This window comes from Sinohyriopsis cumingii, chromosome 9 (genome assembly GCF_028554795.1).
Source record: "Sinohyriopsis cumingii isolate HCF-2022 chromosome 9, ASM2855479v2, whole genome shotgun sequence".
NCBI lineage: Eukaryota > Metazoa > Mollusca > Bivalvia > Unionida > Unionidae > Sinohyriopsis > Sinohyriopsis cumingii.
This window is the reverse complement of record NC_142969.1, coordinates 83,017,253-83,037,602: the sequence shown is the minus strand read 5'-3', so window position 1 is coordinate 83,037,602 and position 20,350 is coordinate 83,017,253. Positions and strand designations below refer to the sequence as shown.

The window sequence follows — 20,350 nt, the reverse complement described above, 5'->3', positions numbered from 1 at the left end:
AGAAGAGATGGTAAATTCAGTACTCGACGGAATAGAAGAAATGGTAAATTCAGTACTTGACGGTATAGAAGAGATGGTGGTAAATTCAGTACTTGACGGTATAGAAGAGATGGTAAATTCAGTACTCGACGGTATAGAAGAGATGGTAAATTCAGTACTCGACGGTATAGAAGAGATGATAAATTCAGCACTTGACGGTATAGAAGAGATGGTAAATTCAGTACTCGACTGTATAGAAGAGATAGTGGTAAATTCAATGCTCGACGGTATAGAAGAGATGATAAATTCAGTACTTGACGGTATAGAAGAGATGGTAAATTCAGTACTTGACTGTATAGAAGAAATGGTAAATTCAGTACTTGACGGTATAGAAGAGATGGTGGTAAATTCAGTACTTGACGGTATAGAATAGATGGTGGTTAATTCAGTACTTGACGGTATAGAAGAAATGGTAAATTCAGTACTCAACGGTATAGAAGAGATGGTAGTAAATTCAGTACTTGACGGTACAGAATAGATGGTGGTAAATTCAGTACTTGACGGTATAGAAGAAATGGTAAATTCAGTACTCGACGATATAGAAGAGATGGTGGTAAATTCAGTACTTGACGGTATAGAAAAGATGGTAAATTCGGTACTTGACGGTATAGAAGAGATGGTATATTCAGTACTTGACGGTATAGAAGAGATGGTAAATTCAGTACTTGACGGTATAGAAGAGATGGTAAATTCGGTACTTGACGGTATAGAAGAGATGGTAAATTCAGTACTTGACGGTATAGAAGAGATGGTTGTAAATTCAGTACTTGACGGTATAGAAGAGATGGTAAATTCAATACTCGACAGTATAGAAGAGATGATAAATTCAGTACTTGACGGTATAGAAGAGATGGTAAATTCAGTACTTGACGGTATAGAAGAGATGGTTGTAAATTCAGTACTTGACGGTATAGAAGAGATGGTAAATTCAATACTCGACGGTATATAAGAGTTGGTAAATTCCGTACTCGACGGTATAGAAGAGATGGTGGTAAATTCAGTACTGGACGGTATAGAAAAGATGGTAAATTCAGTACTTGACGATAGAAGTGCGTCAAAATCTATCATTGATTCAATGTGGGAGGTGTAAATCGCCGTTGGAAATTCATGACTTGATTTAGATTTAATGGTACTGGTTGTTGGAAAGGTGGCAAATTCTGTGATTCCTTCAGAGCTTTCAATATTAAAGTTTGTCGTCGCTTTAACACTAGAATCAACAGCGATCGCAAGAATGGTTGTGACTATTGATGTTGATTTTGAGCTTTTGATAGGTACGACCGAGGCAGCTGTGGTAAATTCTGTAGGTGATCTGGTAGCAAGAGTAGAAGTGAACTTTGGAACTGTAGATAATTCTGTAGTATATCTAGAACTCGTAGTTGGAATGGCCGATGAAAATGTGCTGAACTCTTTAGCTGATTTAAAAATCGTAGCTGGAATGACCGATGTAAATGTACTGAATTCTGTAGCTGATTTTGAACTTGCAGTAGGAACAGTCGATATGAAGGTGGTGAATTCCGTAGTTGATTCAGAACTTGCGATAGGAATAGCCGATTCGAATGTTAAGAATGTTGTAGCTGATTTTGAGTTTGCCAATGTCACTGTGGTGAAATCTTTAGTTGAGTTATAGATTCCTGATTGAACGTTCTTGGAAAGGGCAATTAATTTTATAGCTGATTCAGTACTAACAGTGGAGACGTTCGTTGGAGTTGCGGAGACTTCTGTGACTGATTCATGTGTTGCCGTATATGTTGTTTCTGAAGAGACGAAAAGAAAGCAACATAATGTGTTGTCTTAATGAAAGGAAAGCAAAATACAGTATATTATCCTAATGAAAGGAAAACAAAATACAGTGTGTTGTCTTAATGAAAGGAAAACAAAATACAGTGTGTTGTCTTAATGAAAGGAAAACAAATTACAGTGTGTTATGTTAATAAAATTTCGACTTCGTTTATTGTTGAAATTAAATCCCGAGTTCTAGACATTTTTCGGTTGGGACATTAATCGGACCTAGATGCGAGTATAGTAAAATACTTGTATCACGCTACGGGTTTATACCTAAGGTGATAAAATAATTTCTAGATTAAACAATTTATTCAATTGCGCTAGAATTATAGATGTCTTACCAGGAAGACATATCCAAGTCTATTATATCATAATTGAAAATAAATTTTAATTTTCAACTATAATCTCATTTGTATTACTCGTTGAAATGACTGTATTTAAAGAGAAGATAAAGATTTATATTTCCAGTAGATGTACACATGAAATTTGCTTTTAAAAAGACGATAAATATTTATGTTTCCAGTAGATGTACACATTAAATCTGATTTTAATTGCACTGTTAAAATTCCAAATGCAAGATTCAATGTGCAAGAGAAAATATTATATTGTGTGATCTCGTAATATTTATATTTCCATGTGCTTTTCCTCCTGTGCGAAAATTCATAGTTTCTTCTATTTTTCTTGTAACACATAGTCATAGTATTTTTACAAAAAGTAATTATTTTTACTATGTTACCTGTAAAATATAGTAATATTTCTTGTACAAAAAGTAGTTGCTTCTACTCTGTTACTTGTAACACTTCCATATTTATTGCATACTTAAAACATTCCAATCGATGGTTCCTATTCCTACTGTTGTTTAATTATCACTCTGGAAATGTTATAACTTACCTGCAATACAAAATATTGTTTGTTTTTCTGGACAGTCGTAGAATCGGATGGATCCATTACAGAAGCAAATGGGAATCTGATCAGCACCTAACAAATAATGAAAAAAATTAAATTCAAAAATCGTGTCAAAGGAAAATGTTGGTGTACAATTCCATGGAGGATGGAAATCTCTGACGCGGGTCATGAAACAAAATTAAAATTTTGCACAGAAAAAGGTCCATAGCTGACACACTTCGTAAGATTTTATTTCATGCACAACGTAAATATTAATATATTCGAAATATCGGAATTATGCAGTCGCGGTTTGGAAATATTGTTTTTTTACACGACAGTCATTTTAATTTCACCATTGTACATTTTGCCATTTTCCCTTGATCTGATTTCATATCACACGACCTGATTCTGTTTAAACCAAGCCTAGTTTTAAATTATGACGCGTTGTTTATGTACTATTTTTCGTAGAACTACTTGATAAATTGTCATAGAGTTATTATTAGTACTGAATGTTACAATTTCCACTAGGTTTAGTAAATTGGCCTAACCAGGAATCATGTGATTTAGAGATAAATAACGAAACTATCAATATTTTCACCCATTGTTCGAATTCCCTGTAGCTTTGGTAAATTAACCTAACCAGGAATCGTGTGATTTCGAGATAATAACAAAACAATCAATATTTTCACCCAATTAAGTCAATCACATGAGAATCATTTTGTTATTTGATTTCTGACGTTAAATTGGCGTACTCTCATCACTATTCATGAGAATTAAAATCTATTTCAAAGATAAATTTGCTCACCTACTCCTGGATTTGTATTAAGCAGTCTGACGATTGTTGTCCAAAATGTTTGCGAGCCATTCACCTTGAGCTTTTCTTGAAAGCCCTTATCGTCTTTTGACGGCAGGGAAAGTTTTTGCGATTTACAAATGCTAGAAGCATTATTCCAGCTTCGACTCTCTTGAGACTGTATAGCTTCTGTAACTATGTAGCCATCTGAATATATACCTACAGTTGTTAACAGGCGGCAAAAATATATCTTTACTAATAACATTTCAGTTTATTTGTCCAAATTTTGAACGCTTAATAAATGGCTGACCTATTTAAAAAGATAAATAATAAATTGGAATAGTTCAAATATTTCCCTAGAGTAGGAAACTTTCTTGTTAAAGTTTTTAAATGCATATGTTTAAAATAATCTAAAGATTTGTTTTGGTCTAAATCGACTGATTCTAATACAATAGAGCAAGTTATAAACGTCATTAAATCAAGTGCGAACGTTGCACGTAATGCTGATAACTGCTTCAACCCTAGCTAACAACCTCTCAGCATGTGTACCGATAACATTAAGAAAGGAACCATCAATATCTGGAACTGAGCACAAGTATAACAATTCTCTCACCTTTGGCACACAGGTATCTGTGATAAGCCGATCCACTGCATTCCACACAGTCCACCTTTGTTTGATTGCCGTGCTTCTTAATAATTTCGCAACATTCTATGGGATATTTTTCCTCTAAAATATAAAGACTTGGATCAAACATAATGCTGTAACTTGTCAATAGTACTAAACATATAACTAACACATTATTAATTTAGGCAATGGCGAAAGCAAGGAAAAGCATCACAGAAGTCTAATATTGGTTTGTTTTGGGGTTTTTTTGTGGGTTTCACGACATTTTTCACCACATGTCAGGCTAAACATGGCAGCCAGTATATTTAGTGGAGAAATAAATTCGGTAAAACCAGGAAATAACCAACAATCCACGGGAAGCTACTGGTAAACCTTCTAACATAAGTATGTTGTCGGAAATGAGATTCGAACCCAAGCGAGCAGAAGTGAGATGGTAATCTGTAAAGGCAATCGCCATAGACACTCAGACACCCGGGATTCGCATGTATAATTGCATGAGCATCATTGAAATATAATATGAAATATATACATGGATGTTGCAGATTTAACAAAGTTTTTACTACTGATTTCTAATACAGGTGTCGGTAAATTATGGCACACGTAAGGTGGCGTGTCAAGAGGTTTCGTGTGGCACGCGGAGGGCAGCCAAAAATTTTGGTTTCAACAGTGTTACTCTCTTACTGGTGGCACGCGCTTGTTCATTTTGTAATTAATCCTGAAAAAAGTGGCACGCTATGTAAACTAGGTTGCCGATCCCGCTTCCAAGATATTCCAGAAGTTGTTTAAAGCCAATTATTTTGCTTGGTTGACCGTTTGGGGAAATTGAAAGGAAGTACTGAATTCGTGTAAAACTGTAAATTGTAAAATATATGATCATACTCTACAGACTGTAAATTCAGTGCACAACAAACGTTTTTCTCCTCCACAAAAGAAACAAAGCAAACATTTCGCTCAGAATGGTATGTTCAGTTAAACGGAACTATGGAATGTTTATGTAAAAGTCAAAATATTCTACCTTGATAAATATCAACATGATTGTACGTAGCTCCAATCCAGAAACAACTGGGATAATACTGAAGGCTAGAATGCAAAAGCTGATACTGTAACCGTCCGTCTGTTGAAATTCTTCCTGGTAAACTACCGTTGTTAGCCTGACAGGTCAGAAAGCCAAGGACCATCTTTGGTTGTCGAATTTTAGCAACTCAAATTCTACACCTGAAATGTGTCACATGAATGTATGGGTGATTTTAATAACATTTACATGAGAGATGATCCTTTAAAATATCATTCAAAAATAAAAAGATCAAAATAAATATGGAAAGTGACAATGAGAGAAATATCATCTTCGTAACTTATGGAAAGCCATCAACTGAAAACTGCTACTTAGATAAGATAGTGATAGCATTTGGTAACTAAACTCCTGCAGGAAAGGAATATGTATCCCGGTTTATTTCTTAATTACTTTTCCTTAATTTCTGTTCCTATGTTGATAACTCACCGAACTATTTATAAGCTTCTCTTATTAAATTTGTCTAGCGGCACATCAACACTTGAAAGGTCATATTGTGCAGAAATAATTCACGTAATGTGACGTCACCAGAGAACTGTCATAGGTACCGATCTGGCCTGGTCTGGGTGAGCTTAGAAACCCACTGACATATTCCTTCGCACATTTGTGAATTAGTGATAAAGTATCATCAAAAAGAATGGGGACTACAGGTCTATAGTCTGTGGATTCATCGATATATAAAAGGACAGCCAGTCAGAAAGAAAGGCAGTAAGCTATATCGATTCATTGGCAGGTCTAGATCTATCTTATAGAGTTATATTTACTTCTGATAGTAATGCGGTTAACAATATGGGTCCAAGTGTGTCAAAAGGTAAATAGACAGAAACAACGAGTCCATTAAGAATGCAAACATGAAATTGGTTTGATTTGTTTGCGAATAAATCTCCTTTAAAGAGACTATCCAAGGTCTGTAAAATGGTATGATCTGTGGTAGATAAATTATTCACTGTATATGAATCTTAACGTAGCCTTAACTAAATACAGACTCAGAGATATAAATATTTGTATCTTGTTATTCTATTTGTCTACATAGATAAATACAATACAGTTTCATCTGGAATGTGTTCTATTTTATGCCGTTATTCGACATCTGACATTTCTTAAACATGACTTGTTGCAAAATACTATATATATGATAGTGATAGTAATAAAATCGCAGGGATAACTACGCAATATGTGCAATTATTGTCAAGGTTTTATCTATCCACATGTAATAAATTTTGTGAAAATAACAAGTCGGAAACGCATCGACATATCCACAAGTAATAAATTTTGCGAAAATAACAAGTCGGAAACGCATCGACATATCCACAAGTAATAAATATTGTGAAAATAACAAGTCGGAAATGCATCGACATACCCACAAGTAATACATTTTGTGAAAATAACAAGTCGGAAACGCATCGACATATCCACAAGTAATAAATTTTGTGAAAATAACAAGTCGGAAACGCACTGACATATCCACAAGTATATTTATGAAGATGACAATTCTGAAAATCCGCATGAAGATGTTCAAGTTATTTAGAGAAAATATTATCGACAGTTTAAAGAAAATGACAAACACATTTACAACATAATCATTATTTAATTTCATATATCGCACATGATATGATTACTTTCATATTGGTCTCTCTGCTATTATCTTTATAAATATGTCAAAGATTACATGATCTAACAAGCCTTCAAATACTATGAACTGTATCAAATTTTGACTAACTATTCCTCCTGCAGTAAGAAGACTTTACAAAAATTTAAATTAAAGTCATTTATTTCAGATTTGAACTAGGGACAATGAGGTAATTGAATATTCCCATATCAGTGAACGACTCGTTAAATGAAGATATTTTAGACAGTCGAATTTTTTTAATGATCTCAAACATTAAGACAATTTCTGTGCACAAAACGCTAATACGAAACATTCCGTTCTTGGGTTGATTTACCTTAGCAAAGTCGTTACCTACCATCCGTCCATGAATATCCAATTAAGTACATAAGCACACCCCAAATCCACACTTGCACCACCATTTCGGCATGTCATCAAAATAGATTTTACAATCTACCGGAAGAGGTTACGTTATCAGTGATGCATAATGCTAAGTTAGACTACATGCTGGTGTTATGCGCAGGCAAATATTTTGACGCCTACGTGCGAATTTATTCTTTCTTCCTAAGTTGCTATCACTTTGCAAGTTTTGCCATTGTTTTCGGACAAAGCATAGTATTACTGTCTTTTATTATACCATAATGTATTAATGGGGTTTGGTCATTCCATGGTTTCAAATTGATTCGTAATCAAGTTTAAGTGGAACGTATAATCTAAAAAGTCTATATCGATTTCTAAGGACAGACCAGATTCTAAAATCTGAAAAAGGCATGAGGTCTACATAGCTTTCTAGGGCCAGATCAGATTTTAAAATCTTGAAAAGGTAGGAGGTCTATATAGCTTTCAATGGACAATACAGTTTATGCGATCTGAGAAAGACAGCAGGTCTGTACAGCTTTCTAGGGACAAAACAGTTTATGTGATCTGGGAAAGGCAGCAAGTCTATATGAATTTCTAAGGACAGCCCAGTTTCTAGGATCTGAGAAAGGCAGCAGGTCTGTATTGCTTTCTAAGGAAAGCCCAGTTTCGAGAATCGGAGAAAGGCAGCAGGTCTATATAGCTTTCTAAGAACAGTCCAATTTTTAGTATCTGAGAAAGGCAGTAGGTTTATATAGCTTTCTAAAGACAGTCCAGTTTCTGGGATCTGAGAAAGTCAGCAGGTCTATATAGCTTTCTAGCGACAACGCAGTTTCTGGGATATGGGAAAGGCAGAAGATCTATATAGCTTTCTGGAAACAAAATAGCTTTTGGGATCTGAAAAAGGCAGCAGGTCTATATAACTTTCTAAGTACAGCCCAGTTTCTAGGATCTGAGAAAAGCAGTAGGTCTCTATAGCTTTCTAAGGACAGCGCAGTTTCCATGACCTGAGGAAGGCAGCATATGTATATAGCTTTCTACGGACAAAACAGTTTCTGGGATCTGAGAAAGGCAGCAGATCTATATAGCTTTCTAATAACAAAACAGTTTCTGGGATCTGAGACAGGCAGCAGGTCTATATAACTTTCTAAGGACAGCCCAGTTTCTAGGATCTGAAAAAGGCAAGGCCTATATAGCTCTCTAAGGACAAAACAGTTTATGGGATCTGAGAAAGGCAGTAAGTCTATACAGCTTTCTATGGATAAAACAGTTTATGGGATCTTAGAAAGACATCAGGTCTAAATAGCTTTCTAAGGACAACCTAGTTTCTAGGATCTGAAAAAGAGAGCAAGTCTATATAGCTTTCTTAGGGCAAAACAGTTGCTGGGATCTGAGAAAGACAGACTGTCTATAAGGCTAAGGACAGCCCATTTTCTTGGATCTGAGAAAGGAAGCAGATAAATATAGCTTTCTAAGGACAGACCAGTTTCTAAGATCTGGGAAAGGCAGCTGGTCTATATAGCTTTTATAAGGATAGCCCAGTTTCTAGGATCTGAGAAAGGCAGCAGGTCTGTATAGCCTTCTAGGGACAAAACAATTTCTGGGATCTGGGAAAGACAGGATGGTTTAGATATTGAACGAATTTAAAAATCCAACACAATGATTTACATCAGAGTAATAAGATTATATTATATGTTAGTGGAACCAACTCTCTTGACACCAAGGTCAGTATGTTCTCAAAACGATTATGTCAGCAAACACGTCACCAAATCAATCTGCAAACATCGTAGTTTTTTTTTTGTCAACCAACTTCTATGTAACATTTTGCACAATAAACTCGTGTTTTATAGACATATTGTAAATCTTAATTCTCAAGCCTAGCTTGTATGCGACATACAGAATCTATGTTGGGGTTTGGACCGAGACAAGGAAATCCCAGTCGAGGGTTTGTATTATATGTCTCCCCACTCGGGCAAGCCTCGTGTAAAAAGAATTCTTCACAAGTGTTCACGTCCAATGTTTACATGCGGCGCATGAATATAAATATGTTCATGACGGCTATGCTGTGACCGTTGCGTCCGAAGTACACAGTTTATACGCGTGAGCAAAGAAAAAGAAGCAACATAAAACGTCGCATAATAATGAGGTATTATCACATTTAATATATGGATGTTATATGAAATTGACAATAAATAATTAATATCTATTACAAGAAACTGTTTTATTTTCATCAGTTCCAATTTTGAAAAGTTATATTGTAAATAATAAAACTATATTGGCTACTCAGCTCTACTGTAGTTATACTTAGTACAAGCTGTAACGAAGAGTAACATCTTTCTTTAGATTATTCATGGTTAATTAGAGATTTGTGTCACTATCGTATATAACTATTATTTTCTTTGGGGGAGGTGAAACTTTGTGTGACATACTTGTGTTGCCCTTAATATTGATTGTTAAATTACCCCGTGTATAATACACAGCTGCTCTGATCATACTTAGAGTACCACGATTAGAGCACACCTCCCCGCTGCTCTGTACCATAAACTGGCTATCCATTCGATCCAGAATCAAACACAACATTTGTTCTCTGTGCTACGTTTCACTGTCGGACTCTAGTCCAACATACCTATCCGACCTCAGCCATGTGTACACACCAGCAAGATACTTACGCTCCTCTTCTGACAATCGTATACTCATTCCCACTATGAAAACAAAGTCATAGGGACAGCGTTCTTTTGCATACCAGGGCCCAGCGACGTGGAATGAATTGCCCACTGAACTTAGACACAAAGACACAGTGATCCCATTCAAAAGTGCTCTTAGAACTCACACATTTCGACTGCAAGAACAAACTTAAAGACCTAATAATTTTTCCTACCTGAAATATTCTCAGCATGTATTTTATTTTTTAATGTTTTTTCTAATTTCATGGTGTTTGTTTTTGTAATAACATTATTATATGTTTCTATCTAGGAATGAATTGCCCACTGAACTTCCAAAAACGGACTCTAGCGGATAACCATGTGATAAACTTTTAAGTTCACGGATTATTTGAACATTTATTTTTCTGTCCTGGAAATATGGCAAGTACTACAGTGAAAATTGCTTACAGATTAATGTGTTGACGGATAAATGATTCCTTCTGGCTGGTAAGTGCATTATTTGTCATTAAATAGTGTAGGTATATTTTTTATTCAACCGGGGCAGAGTGGCGCTAATAAACCCTCGTATACACGGAAATATATTTGTGTTAAGAGCCATATAGAACTCGACAGTTGAAACCATACTGATGTAATATTACAAAGTCGATGATAGCTTGACATTACAGCATTGACAAGTAAAAAGAAAGGTCAGTTCGCTAACTACACTGTTAGGTATAAAAACGTCCAGCATTCCTTCTACAGCGATTAAGTGGAGTTCACCAATAAATTATCCCCCTGCTACATTCCTCGTTGATTATAATGAACCAACATTCACTCAGCCTGAAGAAAAAAAGCGCAACTCTTATTTAACAAAGATGTACTTGTCCCTATAACGGTTCTTGGTCGTAAACGAGAACGGTCGTTTCTGACACCAATCAATGGCACAAATAATATAGTTAGAACTGGTGGAGCTAGACCACCAGTACGCGTAATCTCAGGAGAATTAAATATTCCTCAAGTAGATATTTCTATGATTACCCAGCAGCTGTGCAAGTTGAAAGGTCTCATTGGTTGGAAGTGCGCTTGCGCGTTGTACCTGAACAAGGCCAGCTTGTCGAGCAAGTATACGTCGCGATCACAGTATCACTAAAATAACTCTGATAGGCCCTTATTGTTACCAAAACGAAACAATGGAAGTGGACTGTAGATGTTTAGATACAATCGCAAGAGAACCGTGGTATTCACGAAACAAAACGCGTATTAAGGTCTCTGTGATTTGTGGACTCGCCAAGGCAACAGCTGTTGGCTTTGGAATAACGACTATGACAGCTTTTATAGGCGCACCAATCCGAATTGCTGTCAGAGGCGTAATAATGCGAACAGGTGTGATTGCGGCGTCAGGAAAATAATTTCGTTGCTGTTACATTCATGAATACGGGTATATTGTGGGTTCCTCGTGGCAGCACAATGTGGTCTTAGCACAGTTGCCAAGCTGTACTCAGTGGACATCGAATATAAAACGATTAGCATGGGTGAGTTCGAGATAGAGCTGGTGGAAATGAAAAAGTCATCTGATAAAATGTCAGCGCAAAGCTACGCTTCCCGAACAAATTAATCAATTTTCAAACGTATCAAAAATATATAAAGGCCAAGGAAGAGAGCGCTTTATATATACATATATATATATATATATATATATATATATATATATATATATATATATATATATATATATATATATATAAAGCTGATTTAGATTTTTAACGTAACTTTAAGTTTTAGTCGTATCGCTATGATGTCATGATTATGACAGTTTATAGTGATGTCTAGCACTAGGCATCATGCAGCAGACATGTAACATAATGTCTCACCCAGTCACATTATCATGACACCAGGCCGATCAGTCCTAACATAACCGTTTAATCCTGAGAGCCAAGCGCAGTAGCTGTATGGACAGTTTTTATAAGTCTTTTGTACGACTCGACCGGGGTTCGAAACCCCGAGCTCTCGCATCCGATTATTATTGTTTTTCTCCTCTTTTAGAAAATCAACAAAGCAATTAGTATAATATAATATTCTAGATAAAAAGTCTTTAAAATGTCGGCGCATTGTTTCAAGTTTTAATAAAAGTAGTTTGTGCGGCGAAGTAACATTTTTGCCTCCTACTTTTTATGGCAAGTAAATAAATAATCACTTTTATAATTAATAATTCAGTTTAAAAAATGAGAAATTATCGTACAGATGTTAATCAAATTTTTTGGTACTCGAAATCGTTATCACTTTTAAGTCTTCAAGTCATTTGGATATAGTGAATATATTTTGAATTTATTGATCGATTGAGTAATGCAGATGTTTATTGAAACGAAAACTCTTTGAATGGATTAACTTGTGTATTTATTTATGGGTATGTGCAAGGGATGTTGGTTTGGTAGTCTGTACCATGCATTTCCTTCTTTCTTTTTTGATTCTTCCGTGCATCTCTCAGCATGTACATCTATCTGTTCGCTTTCGTTATTCACTTTAAGATTCTATACAAAATACAATTCTCAAGCATAAATCACTAGTATGTATAATGGAAAGCCAGTCCAAATCCCATCCCAGATGGCCATTCAAATTGTCTTCTCAAGTCAGCAGCACCCACTTCAAAGGAACGCCAGGAAAGGTAACTCTGCGCCAGGAAAGGTAACTATACACCAAGAAAAGTAACTCTACGCCAGGAAAGGTAACTCTACGCCAGGAAACGTAACTCTACGCCAGCAAAAGTAAATATATCAGTGCTGCTTTAATGGAGGCACTGCATGGAAATTATACGCAATCTGAGCGGTAAGTATTGCTTCACCCTGCTGGATGATGATCGTCTTAAAAACAGTATGAAAGCAACCAATCACAGTTTTAAATTCCTAAACCCTTTTATATACTCCTGAAATTTTTCCAGTGATGAATTTTGCGCACGATGGTTATCACGTGTACCCATTAACAACGTGATTGGTCGGCTCGGTATTACGACCGCTGCTATAATAATAATAATAATGATAATAATAATAATAATAATTTGCATCAACACACGCGTGATCAAGAAATCGACTGGGAACAACGTAACTGGTACATCGACTGGTCCATGAGCTGCCTGTCACAAAACGGTACCGACCGGGCACAATATAACTAGTACACCGACTGGTCTATGAGCTGCCTGTCACAACACGATACCGACCAGGCACAATATAACTAGGACAGCGACTGGTCTGTGGGCTGCCTGTCACAACACGATACCGACCAGGCACAATATAACTAGGACACCGACTGGTCTGTGAGCTGCCTGTCACAAAACGGTACCGACCGGGCACAATATAGCTAGTACACCGACTGGCCTGTGAGCTGCCTGTCACAACACGATACCGACCAGGCACAACATAACTAGTACACGGACAGGTCTGTGAGCTGCCTGTCACAACACGATACCGAACAGGTACAATATAATTAATGCAGCGACAGGTCTGTGAGCTACCTGTCACAACACGGTACCGACCAGGCACAACATAATTAATGCACCGACAGGTCTGTGAGCTGCCTGTCACAACACGATACCGACCGGGCACAACATAATTAATGCACCGACAGGTCTGTGAGCTGCCTGTCACAACACGGTACCGAACAGGCACAACATAACTGGTACACCGAGTGGTACGTGAACTGTCTGTCATAACAATGTTCCGACCGAGCACAACATAAAAATTGGCGCACCAACCGGTCACAACATCATTGGTGGATCATCCAGTTTGCGAGTTGACCAAACAAAACTCTTCTTAGTTGCCTTATCCAATCAGTTCTTCCTCGAAGTCTTGTTCATATATCTATGGTTATTACCAGACGATTTTTCAGCTGGTAAATCTTAGAGAGCAAACCGTATCTAATATAACATGGTCGATCTGATTCCTTACATTTCTTTACATTTGCACAAAGTGAGTCGTGGAAGAATTGTATTTCTCAATAATTTGCGGCGGAAGGTTTGCTTGTTTCCTTTGCTTGATCACTGGCATCTCACCTCTGGTTGTATGGGTTCGGCCAATGTGGGTTTGTGAGAAAGCTTGCCAGTAGCTTCTCGTGGGTCGGTGGTTCTTTCCTGGGTTTCCCCGGGTTCTTCCTCCAACATTAATACTGGCCGCCATGTATAGCATATCGTGTGCCGAAAAATGGTGTAAAACCCAACAACAACATATATATATATATATATATATATATATATATATATATATATATATATATATATATATATATATGGCGTACAAGGGGTAAGTTATATATATGGAAGAACTGTCTACTGGAAAGGTATATATCTCTCCATTTTGATTACATTTATTTACGTCTAGTTGGGAAGCAATTTATATTTGTACAGATATAGTATATGTACAACCTTCATATGCCGAATATAATACGAATTTAAGAATATTTTGCTACGCGCGAAACGCTGTTAACACGGTAATCACTAAGGTCACATGTCACCATAACACAAATAATGATTCCACGTCAACCTGTCAACAAGTAGTACACTTATCTATCTTGATTACTGGATAATCTTGCCTAATACATTATCGGCATGACATTACATCTCTCTCTCTCTCTCTCTCTCTCTCTCTCTCTCTCTCAAATCTGCTTAACAGATTGACTCTAGAGACTTACGTTGAACAAAGAAGACCACCAAAACTAAGCAACTAGTTCAGTCATTTTGAAAACTGTTTGAAAATGAACAGAACAGGCGATTTCTTGAAATATTAATGAAAACGTTTCTACGAGTCAGAACATTAGTACAAAACCAATATCCTTATAAGAAAGCGTTCCAAATCTAAAATGTCTGAGAATCTTAAAACTTCCTGAATTGTTTATGCGCTGAAGTAACCTATTTATATTTCAGTGTTATTTTTTTTTAATGAAAAGGATGATACCATTTCCACCTCAAGTCCAGACCGAAGACTGAAATTCTAAAAAGGTGTGAGAAATTAGCAAACTTAAGGAACATTTTATACTAACTTTGCTTTAGGACATTCTTCTTTATGAGTGTTACAATCTTACAATACAGCGTATCCAAGTATTTCATGGCATGTTGTAACTTGTGTTGCAATCTTACAATACAGCGTACCCAAGTAAGTATTCCATGATATGATGTAGCTTGTGTTGCAATCTTACAATACAGCGTACCCAAGTAAGTATTTCATGGTATGTTGTAACATGTGTTACAGTCTTACAATACAGCGTACCCAAGTAAGTATTCCATGATATGTTGTAACTTGTGTTGCAATCTTACAATACAGCGTACCCAAGTAAGTATTTCATGGTATGTTGTAACTTGTGTTACAGTCTTACAATACAGCGTACCCAAGTAAGTATTCCATGATATGTTGTAACTTGTGTTGCAATCTTACAATACAGCGTACCCACGTAAGTATTTCATGGTATGTTGTAACTTGTGTTACAGTCTTACAATACAGCGTACCCAAGTAAGTATTCCATGATATGTTGTAACTTGTGTTGCAATCTTACAATACAGCGTACCCAAGTAAGTATTTCATGGTATGTTATATCTTGTATTACAATCTTACAATACAGCGTACCCAAGTAAGTATTCCATGATATGTTGTAACTTGTGTTGCAATCTTACAATACAGCGTACCCAAGTAAGTATTTCATGGTATATTGTAACTTGTGTTACAATCTTACAATACAGCGTATCCAAGTAAGTATTCCATTATATGTTGTAACTTGTGTTACAACCTGACCAATAAAGCGTACCCAAGTAAGTATTTCATGGTATGTGGTAACTTGTGTTACAATCTTACAATACAGCGTATCCATGTAAGTATTCCATGATATGTAGCAATTTGTGTTACAATTTTACAATACAGCGTAACCAAGTAAGTATTCCCTGATATGTTGTAATTTTTGTTACAATCTGACCAACACAGTGTGCCCAAATATGTATTCCATGATATGCTGTAGTTTATCTTAAAATCAGCTCAACACATTATATCCTAAAATGTATTCCATCATAGATCGTAATTTGTCTAACAATTTGACAATACAATGTACCTTGAAATTTATTCAAGCATAGGTTGTAACTGAGTACTACTGTAAATACACCTTTCTTCGAATTTGCCAATAGCAAGGTTTGTGTCACATTTCATACCAGGAACATATGACTTTGCATTTCATACCGAAGTCAGTATATCCATTTCATACCCAAGTCAATATATTCATTTGATACCGGAGTCAATATATCTATTTGATACCCAAGACAATATATCCATTTCATACCGGAGTAAATATATCCATTTCATACCGAAGTCAATATATCTATCTCAAACCGGAGTCAACATAGGTATTTCATACCGAAGTCAATACATCCATTTTATACAGAGTTAATATATGCATTTCACACCGGAGTCAATATATGCATTTCATACCGAAGTCAATACATGAATTTAATATATGCCGATGTACATTTAGTGCCACTATTGCAACAATATATTTTTCCCTCTTTAATTACATAATACGTGATGTGTTTTTGTACTTTTCAATAAGGGAAGGGTTTTAGAAAATGACATTCAAAGAGGAAGTGAACTTTTAATAAACATATTACTTTGATTTTGCAAATCTAAATTAAACCGTGCATACAATTAATAAGCATATTTAGGAATAAGTAAAAGAGTGATCGACCCAACGAAAAGTGCTTCAATTTTATTGCAGAAAATGTTAAAAAATCTTTGATAAGAATAAACAATGTCTAAATAATAAAGTAAGACAAGTATATCGAGACTGCAATTAAAAGCTGGGTAACTGTATGATGTATATATGAAGCCTGCGGATACTGCAGTCAGAACATGGGTATTTGTATGATGCACGTGAAAAGCCTACGAAGCCTGCAGTCGGAACATGGCTATTTGTATGATATATGTGAAAAGCCTACGAAAACTTAAGTCAGAACATGGGTATTTGTATGATGTACGCGAAAAGCCTACGAAAACTGCAGTAGGAACATAGGTATTTGTATGATGTGCGTGAATAGCCTACGAAGACTGCAGTCCGAACATAGGTATTTGTATGATGTACGCGAAAAGCCTACGAAGACTGCAGTCGGAACATAGGTATTTGTATGATGTACGTGAAAAGCCTACGAAGACTGCAGTCGGAACATGGGTATTTGTATGATATACGTGAAAAGCCTACGAAGACTGCAGTCGGAACATGGGTATTTATATGATGTACGTGAAAAGCCTACGAAGACTGCAGTTGGAACATGGGTATTTGTATGATGTACGTGAAAAGCCTACGAAGACTGCAATCAGAACATGGGTATTTGTATTATGTATGGAACAAACTAAGCAGTATTGACTATTGGCGTTGCGTTTGAAAGACAACTGAGGGCACAGGTGTCATGTGTAGAATTTTGTTTTGTACACCTGCATCCTAAAGTTCAAATATTGTCGTTTAAATCATTGCTTTGCAGGTGCAAGTATATCTGCATCACACATGTCGGTTAGATAAAACACCTCAATATTGTATCAACACTTGTATTTACAACATGTCCTACATATCAGTCAGATAAAATAACTCAAAACTGTGTCAACACATGTATTTACATTTTGTCCAAAGTCTGTTTAGCCCAGATTACACACACACATAAAACGTGCATCATTTGGACCAGAATCGATTGGAGTGGAAATTACCAATTTTTTAACCAAAACAGTCTTATACCGACAAATGTATTCAGTCATTAAAATAATGAAGTGGATGTGTGTACTATGTGTGTGCGCGTACGTGTGTGTGTGTGTGTGAGAGAGAGAGAGAGAGAGACAGACAGACAGACGGACAGAGAGTGCAAAAAGGCATAATGTATATAAAATAGAAGTTGATATTTAAGTTTATTACATACCGATTTGTTCTTACACGTTTGATCTGGTAGGCCTACCATAAAGGTGTTTATTCCCCATTTCCGTATCACACACCAAGATAAGAACTGCTTGGATATTTTCTCTGACATCCGCACGTCGACGTTTTTAAATGCAGTGAATCGAACTGTCATAAATTCCAATTAGTTTTCAATTTCAGCAATACCGTAAAGCTACCAATAATTTTTTCATACTGAAAATCTAATATTACAAGTAGCATGTAAATTCGGTAATAAAGTTAAAAATAATTCATTGCGACCATAAAGTTCATATAGAGCATGCGCAACGTGACGAAGTTTCATCAGTTACTGTTCGACGATACGTACAGACAGGAGGCGTAAACGAGCAAGAGTAAGTACCTAATGAAGCATGCTACGGGAGCACACGTGGACATCATCGAAGTTAGAAAGGCGGGTAAATTATCCTTGGAAGAGGCCTACCAGTGATGGAAAGATCATGAAATCCACAGAGACAGGTTCAAATGCTGCTAATGGTTGCCGCTCAAATTCTGTATCCCAACTGTATGGTGACGACGAGTCAATTGCAATTGTGGTGTCAAGCTTATCTCTAATGGTTTGTACTTTGTCACGGAAGAAATTTGCAAACATGTCCGGAAGGTCGACTGGAGAGAAGGTAGTTGGAAGTGGTGTACATTTGTTCCTTGACATTATCTTGTTAGTAATCTCGAAGAGCTCTTTGCAGCTGGAACTTTCCATATTTTGAAATTGATATTTTCCAGGGGGGGGCGCCAGAATCTAACCTTGCCTAGGGTGCCAGATAGTCTGGCCGGGTCTGGCGCCGGCCCTGATCTTAGTAGTGTAGTGGGCTGATTTCGCTGCATAGACTATATTTGTGACATTCTTCGTAGCGGCTTCATAGATTTGCTTATGAATAGTGAGTCTGGTGGAAAGCCAGAGCCTCTCAGCTTTACGGCGGTCTCTTTAAGCAGTCCGAATATGGTCCCTAACAATGCTATTCCATGGAGAACACTTTTGAATTGATACTCTACACTTGGTAGCTGGGGTATGTTTGTCGAGCAATGAACGCAGGCGGTTGTCGAGTTGTTCTGCTGTAAGAGGTAAGCTAGTTGTTAGGTTCGCTTGGATGTCGTGCATTAGTTTGCTTCTATTTATCATACCGAGGTTTCTCTTAGTAGCAGATAAAGGTGGAGGGTTAGGGACTGATACGTCAAGATGGCATATAATGCAGAGGTGATCTGATGCAAGTTCGTGGGATACCAGGGAGGACCATAGAATATTATCATCAAGTCTATGCAGAATCCAGTCTAAAATATGACCATGTTAATGGGTGGGTTGGTTAACTGACTGTTTGAGGTTGAAAAGATTAATGGAATCTATGAGTTTTGATGTATTTGGGTTTCCGGGACAGTCAAAGTGAAAGTTGAAATCTCCAAGAATAGTCAGGTTGCCACCTATCGAATTTCCATACTCCAGGAGATTCGGAAACTGCTCCAAACAGAGAGATTCAGTCAGCTTGTTTTTATTCTACTAGGAGGAGGGCGGTATAAGCAGAAAAAAATGGACTGACCGTTGATCCAGTGTGAGTGCGGTTTGGACTAGTTCAAACAGTGTGTGGTCCAAATTGAATGTTGTGGTGTAGTTAGACGTTTGATCATGGAGTTCTTTGTGATGACAGCAATTCCACTTCCGCGAGAGTGGCGGGGGAACGACTTGATGAAGTAACCAGTGGATGTTAGATCTGCGCACTTGGGCATATCACCTGGTGCTTTTGGCCATGTTTCTGTCAGGAAAAAGACGTCTATAATCTGGTCGTTGATAAATTTAACTATTTATGTGCGCTTTTCCGGTGGTCCTACTCATTGGACATTGAATCATGCAATAAACAAAGGTATCTCTTGGATAGTTGACACAAAGGTTGACGATTTAATAGGAATTTGAATTAGGTTATCTAAAGTAACGGTCGAATTTTTAAATTGTTGAGCCGGAAAGGGCATAAGAGAGATAACTAGAATTCCTCTTCCTGTTCTACTCCGGCCAGCTTTGAAACAAATACAAGGAGCATCGCGTGGACAGGCCTTACTCACGAAGGGCAGCGCACGCACTTGTCTCAGGAGAGTGTGGTCAAAATCTACTATGACGAGCATCTGATTCGTCATCATTGCATGCGATGTCTTAGCGAAAAAACGTTGAAATGATTTTTAAATTATCTTCATATAGAATGAAGGATGTAGTAGAGATGGCTGAGGGTCTATCAGGCTACATGCGATACATGACCTACGTCGTAGTGGAAAATCGGGAAGATCTCGAGAAGTCCATCGTCAATGCGTTTCATCTCATCGTCGACATTAACGTAAGTCTCGCCCTGACTAAAGTCGTGGGCATATGACACGGTCTAGTCTTGCTCACGGTGGCTCATCTACGATAAAGAACCCATGTTCAAGCACTGCATCTCCTGCATGCGTCAAGAACTCCTCCAGTTACTGCACAGATCCTCACACAAAAAGAATTGAAAACGTGGTTTTTGACATTTTTTTGATCTCGGATGGTTTTTATGTCCAAATTGCACAGTCAATAATCCAGGGGACTGAATAATTCATGGGAATTACTCCCCGGTGAACCTCAAACACAAAA

At 36.9% G+C, this 20,350-nt stretch overlaps 1 protein-coding gene across 1 annotated transcript; it reads right to left on the bottom strand.

The window, feature by feature from the left end:
* Positions 1–319: 319 nt before the first annotated feature.
* LOC149792137 (uncharacterized) lies at positions 320–19,875 on the bottom strand. The gene is made up of 6 exons (XM_089969531.1): positions 19,800–19,875; positions 4,113–4,226; positions 3,512–3,718; positions 2,713–2,799; positions 906–1,793; positions 320–330 (listed from the first exon to the last, which is right to left on the bottom strand). The coding sequence occupies exons 1-6, from the start codon at positions 19,873–19,875 to the stop codon at positions 320–322; spliced, it is 1,383 nt and encodes a 460-aa protein (XP_089825657.1).
* Between the last annotated feature and the right edge of the window lie 475 nt (positions 19,876–20,350).

Excerpts from the sequence above, each read along its gene's own strand:
- LOC149792137 (XM_089969531.1), bottom strand. The coding sequence starts at position 19,875 with ATGACGAATCAGATGCTCGTCATAGTAGATTTTGACCACACTCTCCTG. Across the intron at positions 3,719-4,112 it reads CAGATACCTGTGTGCCAAAG|GTATATATTCAGATGGCTAC; the intron begins GTGAGAGAATTG and ends TAACAACTGTAG. Across the intron at positions 1,794-2,712 it reads AACAATATTTTGTATTGCAG|AAACAACATATACGGCAACA; the intron begins GTAAGTTATAAC and ends TCGTCTCTTCAG.